At 43.5% G+C, this 17,266-nt stretch overlaps 1 protein-coding gene across 1 annotated transcript in view; it reads left to right on the top strand.

The window, feature by feature from the left end:
- Window positions 1-15,650, top strand: part of GPR63 (G protein-coupled receptor 63) — a 104,391-nt gene extending 88,741 nt beyond the window's left edge. The window contains exon 2 of the mRNA XM_075597497.1: window positions 7,731-15,650. Coding sequence (XP_075453612.1) covers window positions 7,868-9,121 — 1,254 coding nt within the window. The 5' untranslated portion in view covers window positions 7,731-7,867 and the 3' untranslated portion in view covers window positions 9,122-15,650. The remainder of the gene's footprint in view (window positions 1-7,730) is intronic.
- Window positions 15,651-17,266: the final 1,616 nt, after the last annotated feature.

Genomic DNA, 17,266 nt, shown 5'->3' with positions numbered 1-17,266 from the left:
AGCCTAGTCTCGTGTTCTTCAAGGGTGGCTCCGAACACAATTATGTCGTCTAGATAGACCAAACACTCACGCGGACACATATCTCCAATCGTCTTTTCCATAAGCCGTTGGAAAGTGGCTGGAGCGCCACAGATACCTTGGGGCATCCGAGTGAACTGATAAAATCCCAGGGGACAGACGAACGCCGTCTTTTCTTGATCAGTAGGGCTCATCGGAACCTGGTAATACCCAGATCGAAGGTCCAACACGCTAAACCACTGGCTTCCGGACAGTGCGCTGAGAATCTCCTCTATTCGGGGTAGCGTGTATTGGTCAGGCACAGTACGTCTGTTCAATGTTCTGTAGTCCACGCACAATCGAACAGACCCATTCTTCTTTCGTACCACCACAATCGGTGAGGCATAGGGACTCCGAGATCCGGTCACTATGCCGGCCGTTTCCATCTCGTTCAGGACACCCCGCACATCCTCCACATCTCTGGGAGCTAAGCGGCGCGACCTTTCCCTAAATGGCGTGTCATCATTCAGACGAATCGTGTGCTGAGCGTTTCTGCTGCATCCCACGTCCATCTCACTAGTAGAGAACACATCTCGTCGCTCTCTCAACTGAGCACATAGCTTCTCTTTCCATGCTTCTTCCAGGGGAGACTCTCCGAAGTTGAATTGTAGTGCCTCGGCCTCTTCTCCCACACGGGCAGTGTGAACGGTCACTGGGTCGTCTACAGGATCCACAGGATAAATTCTACCCAACCTTTGTCCTACTTCTAGCAGCACAGTATGGAGAGACATGTTCTGGATAGACACAGTAATCTTCCTGGGGACGGTAGATGGCCAATCCCGTACTTCAGGTATCATTCGGTATCCCCACTGATTCTCAGACTCGGGGAGGGTCTCTAGCGAGAAGTATCGGTCGTGTTCGTGCCGACTGGGGTACTTGATCAGCGCTGTCACGTGCCTCACTCCCCCTGGTGGAATCTGCAATAACCCTCGCTCTTGATTAAAGATTTCACCATACTGTTCCTCATACGCCACCCTATAGCATTCTTCCCGCAGGCCAGGGGCTATATTCAGGGATGACAACGGTAGCTCACCGGCTTCTTGTAGGAATGAGCGAATCACCGACCTCACAATATCGGCATTCGTGCCTAGTATGATGGGGGCACTGGGATGTTCTCGAGCCTCTGGACAGACCAAAGCTTCCACCAGCATGGGATGCGACTTGTTAGTGTTCAACTGCAAGATATCCAGCTTGACCGCTACTATTCCGTCTATGGGATAATCATCTTTACTCAGTCCCCATAACTTCATCTTTTCGGCTGACTGCAAGGGAAGATGGCTGAGGTGCTGGTCGTAGAATGGACGGTAGATGATGGTCACTTGTGATCCAGTGTCCAGAAGTGCTGAAGAGTATATCCCCTCCACGACGACTCTTATTACAGCGGTGGGCCCTACTCGGCAGTAAGCATCGGCCGGGGGCGTCTCCTCCGTGGAAGGCCTCCCCGACTCCTCGGCAACATCTTCGGGTACGGTTGATAGGGACGAGCTTGCCTTCCGCACGGTCACGGTGTAGGTCTGGGCCTTAGTGGGGTTTGAACAGTTCCTTGCAACATGGCCCTGCTCGCCACAGTTGAAGCAACGGAAGTCTGGGCGGGGACCCGGACCGTCAAGTGACCTGGGAGCGGACCTAGGCACCTCCGGGGTGGCCGTATCCTTACCGCTCTTGCTCCCCTTTGCTTTGGGCACTGTTGCTTCCTTGGTCTCATCCTTGCGCGGGTCTTTGGCCTTCTTGGGCGTATGCAACCTAGTATAGGCCTCATGACCCTTCACCTCATCCAGTAGGTCTTCTAGAGTAGGGGGGTCTCCCTTCTGTAGCGTGCATCTGATCATTATCACGATATGGTGCGTGGGTATGGCTCCCCGCAGGAATTGAGTGCGCCTATACTCATTTACTTCTGAGGCCTTGATGACTTGGCGGGAACGTAGCTCCCACAAGAGCAATTGGATCCGTTGTATGAACTCGGATAGGTCTTCCCCCTCTTTCTGGCGAAGATTGTAATACTTAGTCCATAGCTCACTCACATCAGCTTCCTTACCATATGCCCGGGTAAGCGACTCCATCATCTGATGTGCGGTAACCCCCGTATGCTGACCTTTATACATCTTGATGGTAGTGGACGCAGGCGGGCGCAGGCACTCCATGATTCGTTGTCTTTTCACCTCATCAGGACAGGTCCACTCTTCCAGTACCTGTGAAGCATATTCCTTCCAAACATCAAAAGCCTCTTCACCAGTGGGAGTAGGGTTTACCCCTGAAAAGAGCTTTAACTTGCGGTATGGCTGAGGGGAAGGGGATTCGTGCTTGGGCCTACCCAGTTGTTGGATGGCCTGGGCTAGTAATTGGATTTCTCCCATTCTACTGGGGCTGGAGCTCCGTCTGCTTGAGCGACAATTAGCACAGGATAATACACTGGCCTCATCCCCACATATACTTTCTGGTGGGGACAGGGACATGCTCATACTAGTCTCTAGCAGGTCTGTCCGGGGGCTACAGGGTTCGGGTTTTATCGGCATTTCAGGATATATAACAGGACACCCTGAGCTGAGGGCCCCGTGGAAACGCAAGTTGGATGGGCCTTGTTGGGGCGACAATTCACATCCCCCAGTGATTAATACGGTGCACCATGACCCGTCGGGGTCGGAGCGGCGACCCAAGATTCTGGCATCTTCTAAGCCTGGGTACTGCATTAGGATTAAACATAGTTCATAGGATGAGGCATTGGCGGGCACTTGTCCTACAGCAAGGGTTTGTGAGGGCGGGACTTGCCTTTTTACCGCCCACGTGTACACCTCTTGGCGGGAAGGTAACGTGTAACCTAACGACATTTTTACTGAGTTCGGGCACCCCAGGTCTGACATCTCAGCAGAGCCTCCAAATGTAACGGGTGTTCCCTATGACTACCGCCGCTACTACTTGCTGTGCAACCTGTGTGGCTCTCAGGAGCCTAAGCCTCCGCTTGGGGAACCTGGGGTACATCTTTATCATACATCTCTAGGTGCAACGCCTCCACCTGGGAGGGATCCCAACGGAGTGGGAGGAGGCCCTCACAGGAACAACCACACAACACTACCGAATATAAAACAGGACGGGCTTTACTGCATGGAAACACACAAATCACGTAACAGCATAACATCAAAACAGCATAACAGCATCATGCGCCACGGCGGACGCTAACCACACTATGCGTCACGGCGGACGCTACCACCTTTAGGCGTCACGGCGGACGCTATCACCTCTAGGCGTCACGGCGGACGCTATCACCTCTAGGAACTGGTACTAGCACAGACACATGATCCTGCGGCTAAGGCTGTCCGAGAGGCCCTACACAAAAATGACTCTGCACTGGTGAAACGGGCTCCTCGCGAGGATGTGGGTCTTCTCATGAGAGAATGGGATAAGTTTGAGATGGATAACGGCCTACTCTATAGGGTTGTTCAATTCCACAATCATCCTGACCGTCGACAACTATTTCTACCTCGGCGTATGCAAGGTCTCGTTTTAAGATCACTACATGATGATCATGGACATTTGGGGGTGGATAAGACCTTGGGTTTAGTGCGAGACCGGTTCTTCTGGCCTAGGATGCGGGAGTCAATTGAACAACACTGCAGAAAATGTCTACGGTGCATTCATAGGAAGACCCTTCCCACCCGTGCTGCTCCAATGGGCCATCTCAAAAGTGCTGGGCCTATGGATTTAGTTTGTATGGACTTTTTGTGCATAGAGCCAGATTCAAAGGGTATAGGAAATGTGCTAGTAGTGACAGATCACTACACTCGATACGCTCAAGCCTTCCCCACGAAGGACCAGAAGGCTACCACAGTGGCTAAAGTGCTGTGGGAGAAGTATTTTGTGCATTATGGTCTGCCCAGCAGGATGCACTCTGACCAGGGACGGGATTTTGAGAGCAAGCTGATCAAAGAGTTGCTAACACTGTTGAACATTCAAAAGTCCAGGACTACTCCCTACCACCCGGAGGGAGATGCGCTCCCTGAAAGATTTAATCGGACATTGCTGGACATGCTAGGCACTCTGAAAAATTCCCAAAAAGGAGAATGGAGTAAACATGTTGAGGCCTTGGTGCATGCCTACAATTGCACTAGGCACGAGTCCACCGGATACACCCCATACTTCATGATGTTCGGGAGAGAAGCCAGACTGCCAATCGACATCCGCCTACGGGTATCTACCGACGGGATACCCAACATGGCTCATTATCGATATGTGCAGAGACTCCAGGACAGTCTGCACCGTGCCTATCAGTTAGCTGAAAGAGCCACCGCTCGACTGAATGCCAATAATAAAAGACGGTACGACCACAAAGTACGCTATAGAGCGCTCCAACCAGGAGACGCAGTTCTCCTACGCAACTTAGGGATTCCAGGCAAGCACAAGTTAGCTGATCGCTGGAGGGAGGGGCCTTTTCAAGTAGAGTCCCAAATGCCGGGCCTCCCTGTTTATCGCATACGTGATGTGAATGGCAAAGTAAAAGTTTGGCACCGAAACCACTTGTTACCTATCTCCCAACTGGGAGAGAGTGAACCTGAAACAGAAACAGTAATGAACGACAGTGAGCCTGAAGAGGCTATTGCGAATCCCGGCCCCATAGATGAGACCATCCAGGATCCTTTGGAGGGAACATCCAACAGGGACTGGTGGGCACCTCCCGAAGGCGCAACAAGTAAGGGGCCAGCTGACAAAGTACCTCCATTGGAATTTTCACCAAGTAATCAATCACTAGATCCTACCACTCCGAGTTTTGTGCCTCAAAGAGACAATGTTCAGTTGCAAAGAGACTTTCCCCAAACTGGTTCACCCTCTGCCAGAGAGTCTAGGCCTCAAGCCTACGATGGTCTGTCTCAAGAGGAAGAAATGGAGACTGAGACTCGCAGGAGTCAGAGAGTGAGACGCCCTCCCACTAGAGTGGCTTATGATTCATTAGGGGCCCCTCACTATGAGTCTCAGCAGCAAGCTAAAGCCAAGCTAGCCTCAGTTATCAATATGTTTGTTGAACTGTACAATCTCGTTTAGAGTAATCGTTAAGTTGTACTTTAACACTGCATTTTTATTATATAATTTTTGTACACTGTTGGAAGGTTATGTGGTTCAAGCGAGGACGTTGGAGTTCTCACCAGGGGGAGGATGTAGCCAGGTTCCCCCCTGTCATGGCTGACCCCCTCATCCCTTTCGGCAGACGCTGTGTGCGAGGGAGTGAGGGGGGGCCGCGCGCGCGAAGGAGCGATCCCTGGTAGCTAGGGACGCGAGCGGCGAGCAGGCCGGTTGCCGGGGACACGATCGGGCCGTCGCTAAGGCCGCGATCGCGTTGCTACCGGCCCGGCGGCTCGGGAAGCAGGGCGCCGCCATGTTAGGGCTGTTGCGCATGCGCAGTGCCCCAACCCAGCGCGGGAGGACCAGATAGTTCGCGCATGCGCGAGATGAGCATGCCAGCCCCCAGGGTGCATAGGGGCAGAGACAACTGACGCCAGGGAACCAATAGGGCTGAGGGATTTGCCTGGGGAGAGATTGCTACATTTCGCGGGGTTTTGAAGCCACGCAGGCATTCAGGATCCGGACCAGCTAGGGGTAGGAGGTGGATGCAGGGGTGAGTGACCCTCTGCATTAGGCCAGCAGCCCCCAAGGTCCCAGTTAGGTCCTGAGCCATCTATTAGCTTGTGGAGCTTAGGGACAGGCCCTAGACAGGGACACAGTGTTGAAGCCGTGCGGCCCTGTGAGGTGGGTTCTGGGCTCAGAACACCACCCAAGACCCTGCGACAAGGAGTGACATTGTCGCGCTGGACTTTCAACCCACGCGGTGTGGAGGACCCCGTCGGATCGTGTGGATTTATATCGCGGTACCCGTGGCTGGAGCCCGGGCAGGTAACCTGCATCTCACGTGCACCAACCAGGCCTATCACCAAACATAGTGGCTGCGCAGTGACACATACACATGTACAGTGGTATTTGACTTCGAGAACACGAGACATTTGGGTGGGGGTTACTGGACACAGGGTGGGGTCACATTGTGGGTGGTTAGCGTCCGCCGTGACGCCTAGAGGTGATAGCGTCCGCCGTGACGCCTAGAGGTGATAGCGTCCGCCGTGACGCCTAGAGGTGATAGCGTCCGCCGTGACGCCTAAAGGTGGTAGCGTCCGCCGTGACGCATAGTGTGGTTAGCGTCCGCCGTGGCGCATGATGCTGTTATGCTGTTTTGATGTTATGCTGTTACGTGATTTGTGTGTTTCCATGCAGTAAAGCCCGTCCTGTTTTATATTCGGTAGTGTTGTGTGGTTGTTCCTGTGAGGGCCTCCTCCCACTCCGTTGGGATCCCTCCCAGGTGGAGGCGTTGCACCTAGAGATGTATGATAAAGATGTACCCCAGGTTCCCCAAGCGGAGGCTTAGGCTCCTGAGAGCCACACAGGTTGCACAGCAAGTAGTAGCGGCGGTAGTCATAGGGAACACCCGTTACATATATATACATATATATATATATATATATATATATATATATATATATATATATATATTTATATGTATTTTAAGATCAATGAAGACAGGAGATGGACAATATTTTTACACTGACAGTTTATAGAAATGTATACATAATGTAATAACACTAACGGTTAAGCGTCCCTCATAAGGAGGTCTGCTCAACTCATTACCATAGCAATTCTTTAAACCATATACATACATATATATACATACATATATATACAAACCATATACATACATATATATACATACATATTTATATATATATATATAGCAATTACTTACTCTTGCATTGTATGCACGTCTGGCTTCAGACTGTAATTTCCTCTGTGTGCATTAAAACTTTTACAAAACACATTGACACCATTGTCACGAGGCTTTCATCATTACAATCACCCTAGAGATGCTTTCCACATTACTTTTTTTTCAAAGCACATAGATATTAGGGGAGGTGTCTCTATAGCTTTATGACATTTGTATGCATTCCTTCTCATGTGTTATGTGTTAGTAACTATACACCACAGCTGTTTAACACACCGAAAAGTTAAAGTGACTCACTAACCAAATGTAGGTATATATTAATATCTGCACTTTGTACATAGGAATTGCAGTATACATCATGATGTTTTAAATGTATAGTTGTTTACTGTACACTTTTTTTAAACACTATATAATGATCTGTTCATGCATAAAAGCCCCTCTTACAGTACATGATAATTGCAGCTACATCGCATTCTTTCTTCCCATTATCATACAATCTAATCCTTTAGCTGTTGGAAGACAAATGGCACCTACAGTATGTGCACCTATTGTTCCCATGTACTACACAAGTAGAATAACACAACATGTGTTTACAGTTTTATATTCAGAAATGTTATATATAATTCTAGTAGCCCATATTGATCTACACTAGATTAATTGCAGGTATTGATTACAAACATTACAGTGATATTTTCTACATGGTCATTGCATACCTTATATGTACTGCATGCTTCAGATCAGATTTTGGGATGTTTTGTAATGTGGGAACCGGTATTATCTTGAAAGCTTAAATCACCATCATGTGTCAAGTTTATGAAATAGTATAACTGTAAAAATAAGTAAATAAACTAAAGACATCTATAATACTCGAATGTTGTTTTTATTGAATTGAAATCTTATGTTACTTTTTTTTGTCTTTCAGGTCAAGCAAATGAATCAAAAAGTGAACATGGATATGTTTTCAGATCTGCATCACCATATGATCCATAGCCATGGAACATGACACTTCATGTGACTTGCTGACATGCTTTGAGAAAATACTGTACTTGACTTGCAGTTATGGTTTTCTCAGCAATGCTTACACCTGCTCATCCCGTGACTTCGTATAGTACTTACATTGTCTACGAAAATGCTTACACAAACTTTACAACTCCTCAGCCTTTGTTTCAAGGTGGCTTGGATCTGCCACTGAAATACATCCCAGTTGCCATGACCACAACTGAAATTTCTACTTTTCTAGTGAACACATCTCAACCAACAAAAGATCTCTTTGAGACCTTGAGTTTACCCCTTCAGATCATTCTTTCTGCAGTGATGATAGTTATACTCTTGCTGTCATTTCTGGGAAACTTTGTAGTATGTCTCATGGTCTACCAAAAAGCTGCCATGCGTTCTGCAATTAACATTTTGCTAGCCAGTCTGGCATTTGCTGACATGTTGCTTTCTGTCCTGAACATGCCCTTTGCTTTGATAACCGTAATAACTACTGAGTGGATATTCGGGGACGTCTTCTGTAGAGTATCTGCCATGTTCTTCTGGCTGTTTGTCATTGAAGGGGTTGCTATCCTGCTCATTATCAGCATAGACCGGTTTCTCATCATCGTTCAAAAGCAAGATAAACTGAATCCTTACCGTGCAAAGATTCTCATTGTGATTTCGTGGGCAACATCATTTTGTGTGGCTTTTCCTCTAGGTGTAGGAAATCCAAACCTGCAAGTACCTTCTAGAGCCCCACAATGTGTTTTTGGCTATACCACAAACACTGGTTACCAAGCTTATGTGATACTGGTGGTACTAATTTTCTTTTTTATCCCCTTTATGGTTATGCTTTATGCCTTCATGGGCATATTGAACACTATGCGCCACAATGCAGTTCGTATACATAGCCATCCGGACAGCATATGCCTCAGCCAGGCCAGCAAGCTAGGTCTAATGAGCCTTCAGAGGCCTTTTCAAATGAATATAGATATCAGCTTTAAAACTCGTGCCTTCACAACCATTTTAATTTTGTTCATTGTCTTCATATTCTGCTGGGCACCATTCACTACTTACAGCCTTGTCGCTACATTCAACAATCACTTCTACAATAAGCACAACTTTTTTGAGATAAGCACGTGGCTCCTTTGGCTATGCTACCTCAAGTCTGCACTAAACCCACTTATCTACTACTGGAGGATAAAGAAATTCCGTGATGCTTGCTTAGATTTAATGCCCAAGTACTTCAAGTTTTTGCCACAGTTACCTGGCCACACGAGGAGACGCATCCGGCCGAGTGCCATATATGTGTGTGGAGAACACAGATCTGTCGTGTAAAATTATTAGACATTCATTTTTAGGGTGACTGACTGCCATGAATCTTATTATTTGTATGTGTTTTGAAACTATTTCCTTTTTGCAAAAAGTGATACATGATCTGCCAGGAAGCAATGTAAATTAAAAACATGTTACCTCCTAGGATTTAAGGCAAATCCTTAATTCAGAAGTACTTTTGTCAGGTTGTGCTTACCAGGCCTGTAGTTGCTTTAATCGCAGGCACTTTGTATGCTGCTACAGTTTGTTGGATGTGTCATTTCCTTAAAAATGTTGCTGCTTTTTTTGCTATTATAGTTGAGCCAAAAATGTTCTGCAAAATAGGTTTCAATATTGATAATGTATTTGAAGATATTTCATCTATGTTTCCTTGAATAACTTTGCTGTAGTAGGGATCTGAAACACTCCTCGGCGCATTGCAGTCCCCCCTAACAGAATGAGTTCAAATGTGTGTGCACTTTACAAGAGTTTATATGAAATCTTTTTTTTTTATGTTGGGTGTTTTAGGGATGAAAATATTAAAACTGAGGAAAAAGCGTTTTTGATACATGTATGTAATAATAAAAATGTACAGAGGTTAAAACAATGTACTGTAAGTTATAATCAGGGCTCCACTATTACAGAAACATAGAAAGATACATACATCTGTGTGGTTTTACATTATCTGCAGAATTGTATCTGTATCAAAGAATTATATTTACATATACATCACACAGAGATAGCGCCCGGGTACCTCCTCAAACAAACATATACATCCAGGCAGGCCTGTCCCTAGGTTATGTGTAGCCCTTAATCCCGTAGGAAGCAGGGTGTCTCTGGAATCGAAACGCATTAAATTCGCCTCCGGGGACCGCCTGCTTTATGAGCTACTTACCTATTTAAGGGGGTGCCGGTATCTCCTCCTCTGGTTCAGCTGTCCCATCACATGGGCCAGTAGGAAGCTGTGACATCATAGGCGGGTACCGGTATCTCCTGCTTTAAACCTGAGCAGGAGATACCGGCACCCCCAAAGGAGGTAAGTATCTCAGGAAGCAGGGGGTCCCAGGAGCCAAAGTTAATGCGGTTCAGCTCTGGAGACCCCCTACTTCATTTCTACATATATTATAACATTTAAAAAAAGGAAAGCAGCAGTGCTGCTATATTTTCCCTCTTGCCGCCCACCGAGACCTGCCGCCACTAAGTGGTGCCTTATCTAATGTGTGGCATGGGGCGGGCCTGCTTCCAGACAAACATTATCTCGGCTGTGCAAAGTAAGTGTTGGATTCTGGAATCTTCTTACCTGGATATGGATATAATTTCTTGATCAAGAGATTAGCTTTACTGACACTGCGTTGCAGCAGAAACAACCATTCTCTCACATAGTGAGTCTTCCCTGCAGAACATATAGGAAACGGGCCGAGCGAGACAGCCTAATACAGTATGAAGCATTCTGTGAAATAATGTAAAAAAAACCTACCAGAATGTCGCATATAATCTATAAAATAGGTCAGATTTTTATCTATGTTTGCTTCCACCTCCATCCTTAAATCAGCTCCACCTCCGGCCCTGACAGGGGGAATGGTGTTTCCTTGATCTCCCATTATTCTTGACAAGCAGCAGCCCTGCTCTTTGTTTGTTGGCCATCTCACGTGTGTCCCCATACTTATTCCTAAGCAAACTGCCACTGTGGCACCTTGTTCCAGCCGTCTGGCATCAGCAGTGCTCTGCAGAGGAATGCAGGCTTGCTTGTCCGTCAAAACATAGCTAAAGCAATTACTTTGCTTTCTATAATTTTATATTTAATCTCATTATTAGCCAGACTTACCACTGCTTCAAAGTACAGTATTATATAATTGTTACTGCCGCTTGCTCTTTTCTTACATGCACTACCCTCTTTATTATAACCACCAAGCAGCTCGGTGATCGTTAAAGAGCAATGTAATTTGGATTATTTCTTTGATCATTAGCCACATGCTGAGTCTAGCCGGATGAATGCAAGCTTTAAGGGGCCATCCCACAAAGTCGGCAGAAACAAATAGGTATACTTCAATAAACTTCCGAGTGAAATTCAAACTAAAACAAAAACCGAACATATTTGTAATGTCTTCAGGTAATTGTAGTCCATTTTTAGATTGATGACACTGCGCTTTCATGATAAACATTGGCTTGTGTTATGGGGCCTATTTCTTATAGAACGCTGCTGTGTATGTCATAGAGACAGAAAACAGACAATTTTAAGATAAACACTCCTATGAGGATAGTATTAAAGTTTAGAAATAAAAATAATAATTGTACTACCCTTGGAGATTCTATCTATATGGGCCGACACGGACAATCTGGCTATTTTTTCATCTGAAATTCCACATTCAAGAATATAGGGAATTTCAGCTGAAAACAGCCTGGTCGGCACTTGGGCCCATATAGAATCAGCACCTTCGTGAGTTATTCATTAAAGTGTGATAGTGCCTGTTTCGGTACTGCCACATGGAAGCTCCCATTTAAGTCACAATTGCATAATAGCACGTTAATAATAAAAAAACACATTTAGAACCACTTTGACCACTGCTACCACATGACCTGCAACTTCCAGTTAAACTATTGTAGTTTCCATTAGGAGGGTGTTTTAGTCTCAGTTGGCTTCACTACTGATAGTCTGCACTGGTTGTGCTCAGTATTCGCCATAATATTCTTAATATTGTTCTGCATGAGAGAAGCAGAGGAACTGGGCAAGCAATTCTCCCACGACTGCTTTCTTTAGTGTAGTAATTTAACGTTCACTTGGTCAGTGCACAAATAAAGCTTTGGACGGCACAGTAGAGCCTCAATTGGAAATGCAATGCATTATTGTGCAGTTATGAGATGCTTAGAACGCTCTATCTAGAATCGTCTCATAGTTGAGAGTAAGTGTTGAGAAGCTATGGTGGATGTGCAGTGATGGTAATATTAGGTTTTCAGGGGATTGTTGTGTGTATGAAGTGGTTCTGTAGTAACCTTTGCATGTAATGTCAGTGAAAAGTTACATAAAAAGGTGGCAACTACATTCTAAAAGAATGCATTTAGAAAAATGTCTCCCAAAAAAAAATACGATAACTGGAAGCCCTGATTATAATGAATTACACAAATGGTTACTTATATGGGACAAAGTATTTATTTATTGTATTTGTCTCTCCCCATAATAGATGAACCATAAACAATGTAATATATTAGCTAACATTATTTGATTTATTGGGAAGTAATGCTATGTTTACTTAGTGGAAAATAACTGCGCAGCATAAGGCACAAACAAATTATTGTACAGAAAGGAAACAGAGTGCCGTATGGACTTTTTCGGGATGAATTAACTAGGCATGGTTGCCTGAAAATATTTAGATTTCCTTTTTTTTTTTATATATATAAATAGTGGACTCAATGACTTGAAAACATGTTAAGTGAACTTACTTTCTTTACTACTTCCAGAGCCTAGTAAGTGGATGCTGAGTTATTTACTTTGACATTTCACTTCTGTTCTGCTGCTCTCTTATTTAGTGTTAAAGCACAACTATATCCTATCATAAAGTGACTTGTGTGTCTTGGAACATTTACCAGGTTGCAATTTTATTTTATGTTACTGGAATTGAATATGTATTTTATTATCATTTTTGTATATACTGTGGTAATTATGATTGTGTTTTGGAACACAATATAGATGACCTGTTTGCACTGTTCACTTTGTCAGACAAGTGTGCATTTTTAATGACTTGCAAAGATGAAAGCTAATTATCTCAGGATATCTATTTTCAAACGAAGACCCTTGCAAATAAAGAGATTTAGAGAAAATTACTCGAAAAAGCCATTTGATGCTTTATAATTACAATATGAGGACATGATTATACAGATGTCAAAAGCTCGGGGCAATAGACATTTTGTGGCATATTTACATATAAACATACAATGTACTGAACATGGTATATTCACACACACACACACACGCAATATCTGCACAATAGAGATGCTGGCGTTGTCTCCTGTCGATGGTGATCATCGTTGTTGTCTTTTGATAATCTTGTCCATCGGAACGTGATTCCACCACTGTAATTAGCATACAGGGATGTCTATGTATAGATTTGCCAAATCCTGATTTCTGCACGGTTTTGTGTCTCAGGCCCCATACTTGTGCTGTCTCAGGGCAGTGCCTTTATAATCATGCCTGCAAACAAGTGAATTTGCCCAATTTCTTACTTGGAATACAGTATATTGGTGAGGATTACCTTGTTTGAAATATCAGCTGGAGAAAAGCACATTTTACAAGACATGACACTGCTGTGTAGGTTAACCTGCGTCTTCAGAAATCTCTTCACCATGTTACCTTACGCATTTCTTTTATATGTGTGTGATAGAATGAATGTATTGCTTTGCGACTCCACTGCTATTGTTCTGCTGCTCATTTTGTAGCATAAATAAGCTACTGCCCTTCATTCATTTTTATAACGTCTTCTATTTTTAGGAGGGAGATTGCATGCATTGACCTTTTTAATATTTCTGTAAACACAATATATGTTAACAAAACATTTCATGCTGTGTTTGGTGTGTTTTATTACGTTGACTTTTGACTCACTCTGTCCTTATTGTCTCCAGCTTTTGTTTCTGCAAAATCCGTCTTTTATTTTCCTTCTAATAATCAATTTACACACAACGCAAATATTTGTGTTTAGATGCAATAAAAAAATTAAATTAAAAAAAAAAAACACATTTTTCTTAATATGTGTCCAAAAATCTTTCTTGATTAGTGGATCTAAAATCTGGAAAACTTAGGTATCTAATCTTGTCAGTTTATTGTAACATTACACTTAGCCAATGAAGCTGGTTCCCCAGTTGTGCTGGAATAGTACCTCCCGTATTTGCCCTTTCCTGTACAGATTTCTTCAGTAAATCAAGTCCTCATTTCACAACCCTGTTCCTAATGAATAATCCACATTGAGCTTCATCTCCAGTTTCTGTTAAAAAAGGAGAATTAAAAAAAAACGTGTCACGTAAACTAATGGTCGTTACTATATAATGGTGTAATAACAAAAACACATTTCTGACCGGGGTCCTAGATGACAAAGCATATGAATTTAAAAAATATATATTTATTAAAATACAAATTATAAAAACATTTTTCACAAAATGTGTTACACCTAAACCTTGATTAAGCAAAATCAGTACCCCCTACCTTTCACTCCGGCTGCAGAATTACATTGTCTGTGATCATTCTATCACATTGCTTTCCAGGAACAGGGGTTTGTCACAAATGTTGCACTATTTCATTTTCATCGGTATTATACGCTAGCGCCCCAGGCACCTCTTTTTCCAGTTTCCGTTAAGAAATGATTGGCAGTAGCCACGCAGTCTTTAAATTCTCCTTAAATTACCACTTTTTTGACATGAGAGTCCAAATATACTGAAAGCCACAGCTGTTTCTCTTTGTTCATTTTAATTTGCGTGATCACTCTGCTGCATTCCGTCTTTCTTTTTTTTCCCCTTGAAAATGTATTTATCTTAATGGTGTTATCACTATATCTTGAGGCGGAAGTTCAGATCAAGTTAGCGCCCCGCCTTTGTGGAATGTGCACTGAGAGGTAGCAGAGTATATGTGAGTTGGATCCAGGTTGTTTCTAGCGAGAATAGTCAAGTCCACATTGTGTATATAGAATACATAATACTGCATGCATAGTATCTTACAATAAAAACATACAGATGTTTTCAAATACCGGTTTCAAATGCACCACTAATATACAGTGTTTTTATTAAATGCAATGACACTTTGGAAGTGTTTGATTGCAATTGAAATAATTACAATAACAATTTAAAAAATCTTACTCTGGAGACACTGCGAATCGGCACATAATCTGTACAACTCACTTAGCAATACTTGGAAGCATATACAGTACAGGATTGGGTAATAAAACAGATCAAACGGGCTGTCAAGTATATCTAAGCAATTGTGGCTTTACATGTACAATGTAATCATGCTATTTACTTTATTGGAAAGGAGAAGGCTTGGAAGATTTCAAATGGAATTGTTTGGCTTAAGGTAGGCAAAGTTGTGGTCTGATTATATATAAAGAATGCATGTAGCAATAATATGTTTATGTGCATTACATTTTTCTATATCAAGTCAATAGTGATGCAGTTCTAGGCACAAAAATTGCACCAAATGTATCGAGGAAAAACTTGCTGCAGATGGTGATATCTTTTTTTCTGTTGCGTTTATTTATTTATTTTTGCCCTTGAATTGAGGCACTTTTGCCTTAATACCTACTAGCCACAAAATGTTTTGAAATTATGATTTTTTTGTTTGCAAGCAACAGTACTGTACATGTGCAGTAATGAAACTGAAGAGAAATCTGCAATGTTTTATTTTAATTTTTCCTTTTAAGCAGGAAAATACAGAGTGCTGATTATTATTTTGGGGGGGGGGCGGGGTGTTAGACGTACATTCTACAAAAAACTATTCGTTTTTGTTTTGTGCCTACTCTGTAAAATGTTTCAAAATCTAGTTTATTGTGAACTTTGAATAAAGTTGTTATTTTATTTCTGGTACCTTTCTGTTTGCCAACAAAAACATGACTAATTAAAATTGCTCTTTGGCATACCCACTTTACAGAGTTGTTGCATGTATACATTTTGATTAGAAGAGTGTTCTATTATCTATACCTAATGAATAATTTATGTTTTAGAGCTGGAGTTCTATTGCCTTGGATTTAGTACATGCATTTGGATTAGAATTGGTGGTTGAATATATTAATATCGTTTTCACAATTTATTGTGTTTAAAACAGTTGAACAATAACCTCATGATGGCGGTTGTCTACAGTTCAATTAAAAATGTGTTTTACATTGAAATCTACAAAACGGTTGTATTCCAGGGAAATAGCGTCATACTCCTATTCTGTAGCCACATAATTGTCCTCCACCCAATGGGACCTATTTTCCAGGGCCCAGGACTAGAGTTTCGACACCCCTTTCCCCCCCTCCCCAAATAGAAACACACCTAGCCCTCATATACAGGCACCACTAGACCCTCCTGATACAATCACCACTACACCACCACTAACCCCCAGATAAAACTATTACTACCCCCCAGATACAATTACTACTACTCCTCCCTAGATACAATTAGTACTTACCTATGGTTGCTGCCAGGCCCTGGCTCTCCCTAGCTGCTGCCAGCCTGTTTCCACACCGGGCCTGGCTCTCCTGTCGGAAGCTGGGACTGAATTCCGTTCACGCCCAGTCACCACCTCACACTGGCAGGAGAGGCCGGGCATCAGAAGAGGCTGGCATTTTTTTTTAATGTTAGATGTGTTAGAATGTTTTTCTACCCTCAGATAAAGTCCAGTTCTGGTTGCATAGTAAAGTCAAATTGTACCATATTTAACTGTACGACTTAAATGCATATATGCTGTCAGTTTAAAGGGTAAGAATTACAAAGTGGCACTAGTCTATGTTCCCATGAAGAATCCCTATTTTGCAGTCATTTGCCCATCTTTCACCAGGATTTTGTGCTGATGTAGGCTTTCGCACCCCAATCTAGCATGAATTGCAATTGCCTTTGTGATACCCCACATCTGTGCTAAGTATACTGACCCCTAAGCTGGGTATTTTGTTTAATTTGTTTAATAACACTTTACTCGTTGGAAATATCACTGTCTTTGATTAAGCATTCACATTTCTACTAATGTGAACATTCTCGGTGGTATGAACTATTTCCTTTCTCTGCAGCCAGGAACAAAAAGTGAAAGGACTGTGCATGTGGGCTTATACTACTTGCCCTTGGAGACTGCGAGGAAGCTGCCCCCCCCCCTCTACTCTCAGTGACCCAAACCCCAACATACATAAATAACCACATGACCATGTCTGGAGGTACTACCCCCTGCCGAGATGCTCGCTCATTGGGTAAAGGACAATGGTCTTTGACCTGGTGCCCCTGCCTCTGGCTGTGTTACCCCCGGGAGAGAGGCTAACGATGGTGCTACACATGCAAAGGTAAGAGGGGAGGGGAATTGTCCGTGGTCATGGAGTTACTAAGGGCTCAAGGCTGCCATACTGGCCTATCCAAGAGTACTTAACCATACTTCGTCATTGACATTGGGTTAACAATATATGATATTACAGAGACAGAAATGCTACGTGTGGTGGATATATATTT

The sequence above is a fragment of the Ascaphus truei genome, chromosome 4 (genome assembly GCF_040206685.1).
Source record: "Ascaphus truei isolate aAscTru1 chromosome 4, aAscTru1.hap1, whole genome shotgun sequence".
Classification (NCBI taxonomy): Eukaryota; Metazoa; Chordata; class Amphibia; order Anura; family Ascaphidae; genus Ascaphus; species Ascaphus truei.
Note: the sequence above shows the minus strand (reverse complement) of the source record. Positions and strands in the feature narration are given on the sequence as shown.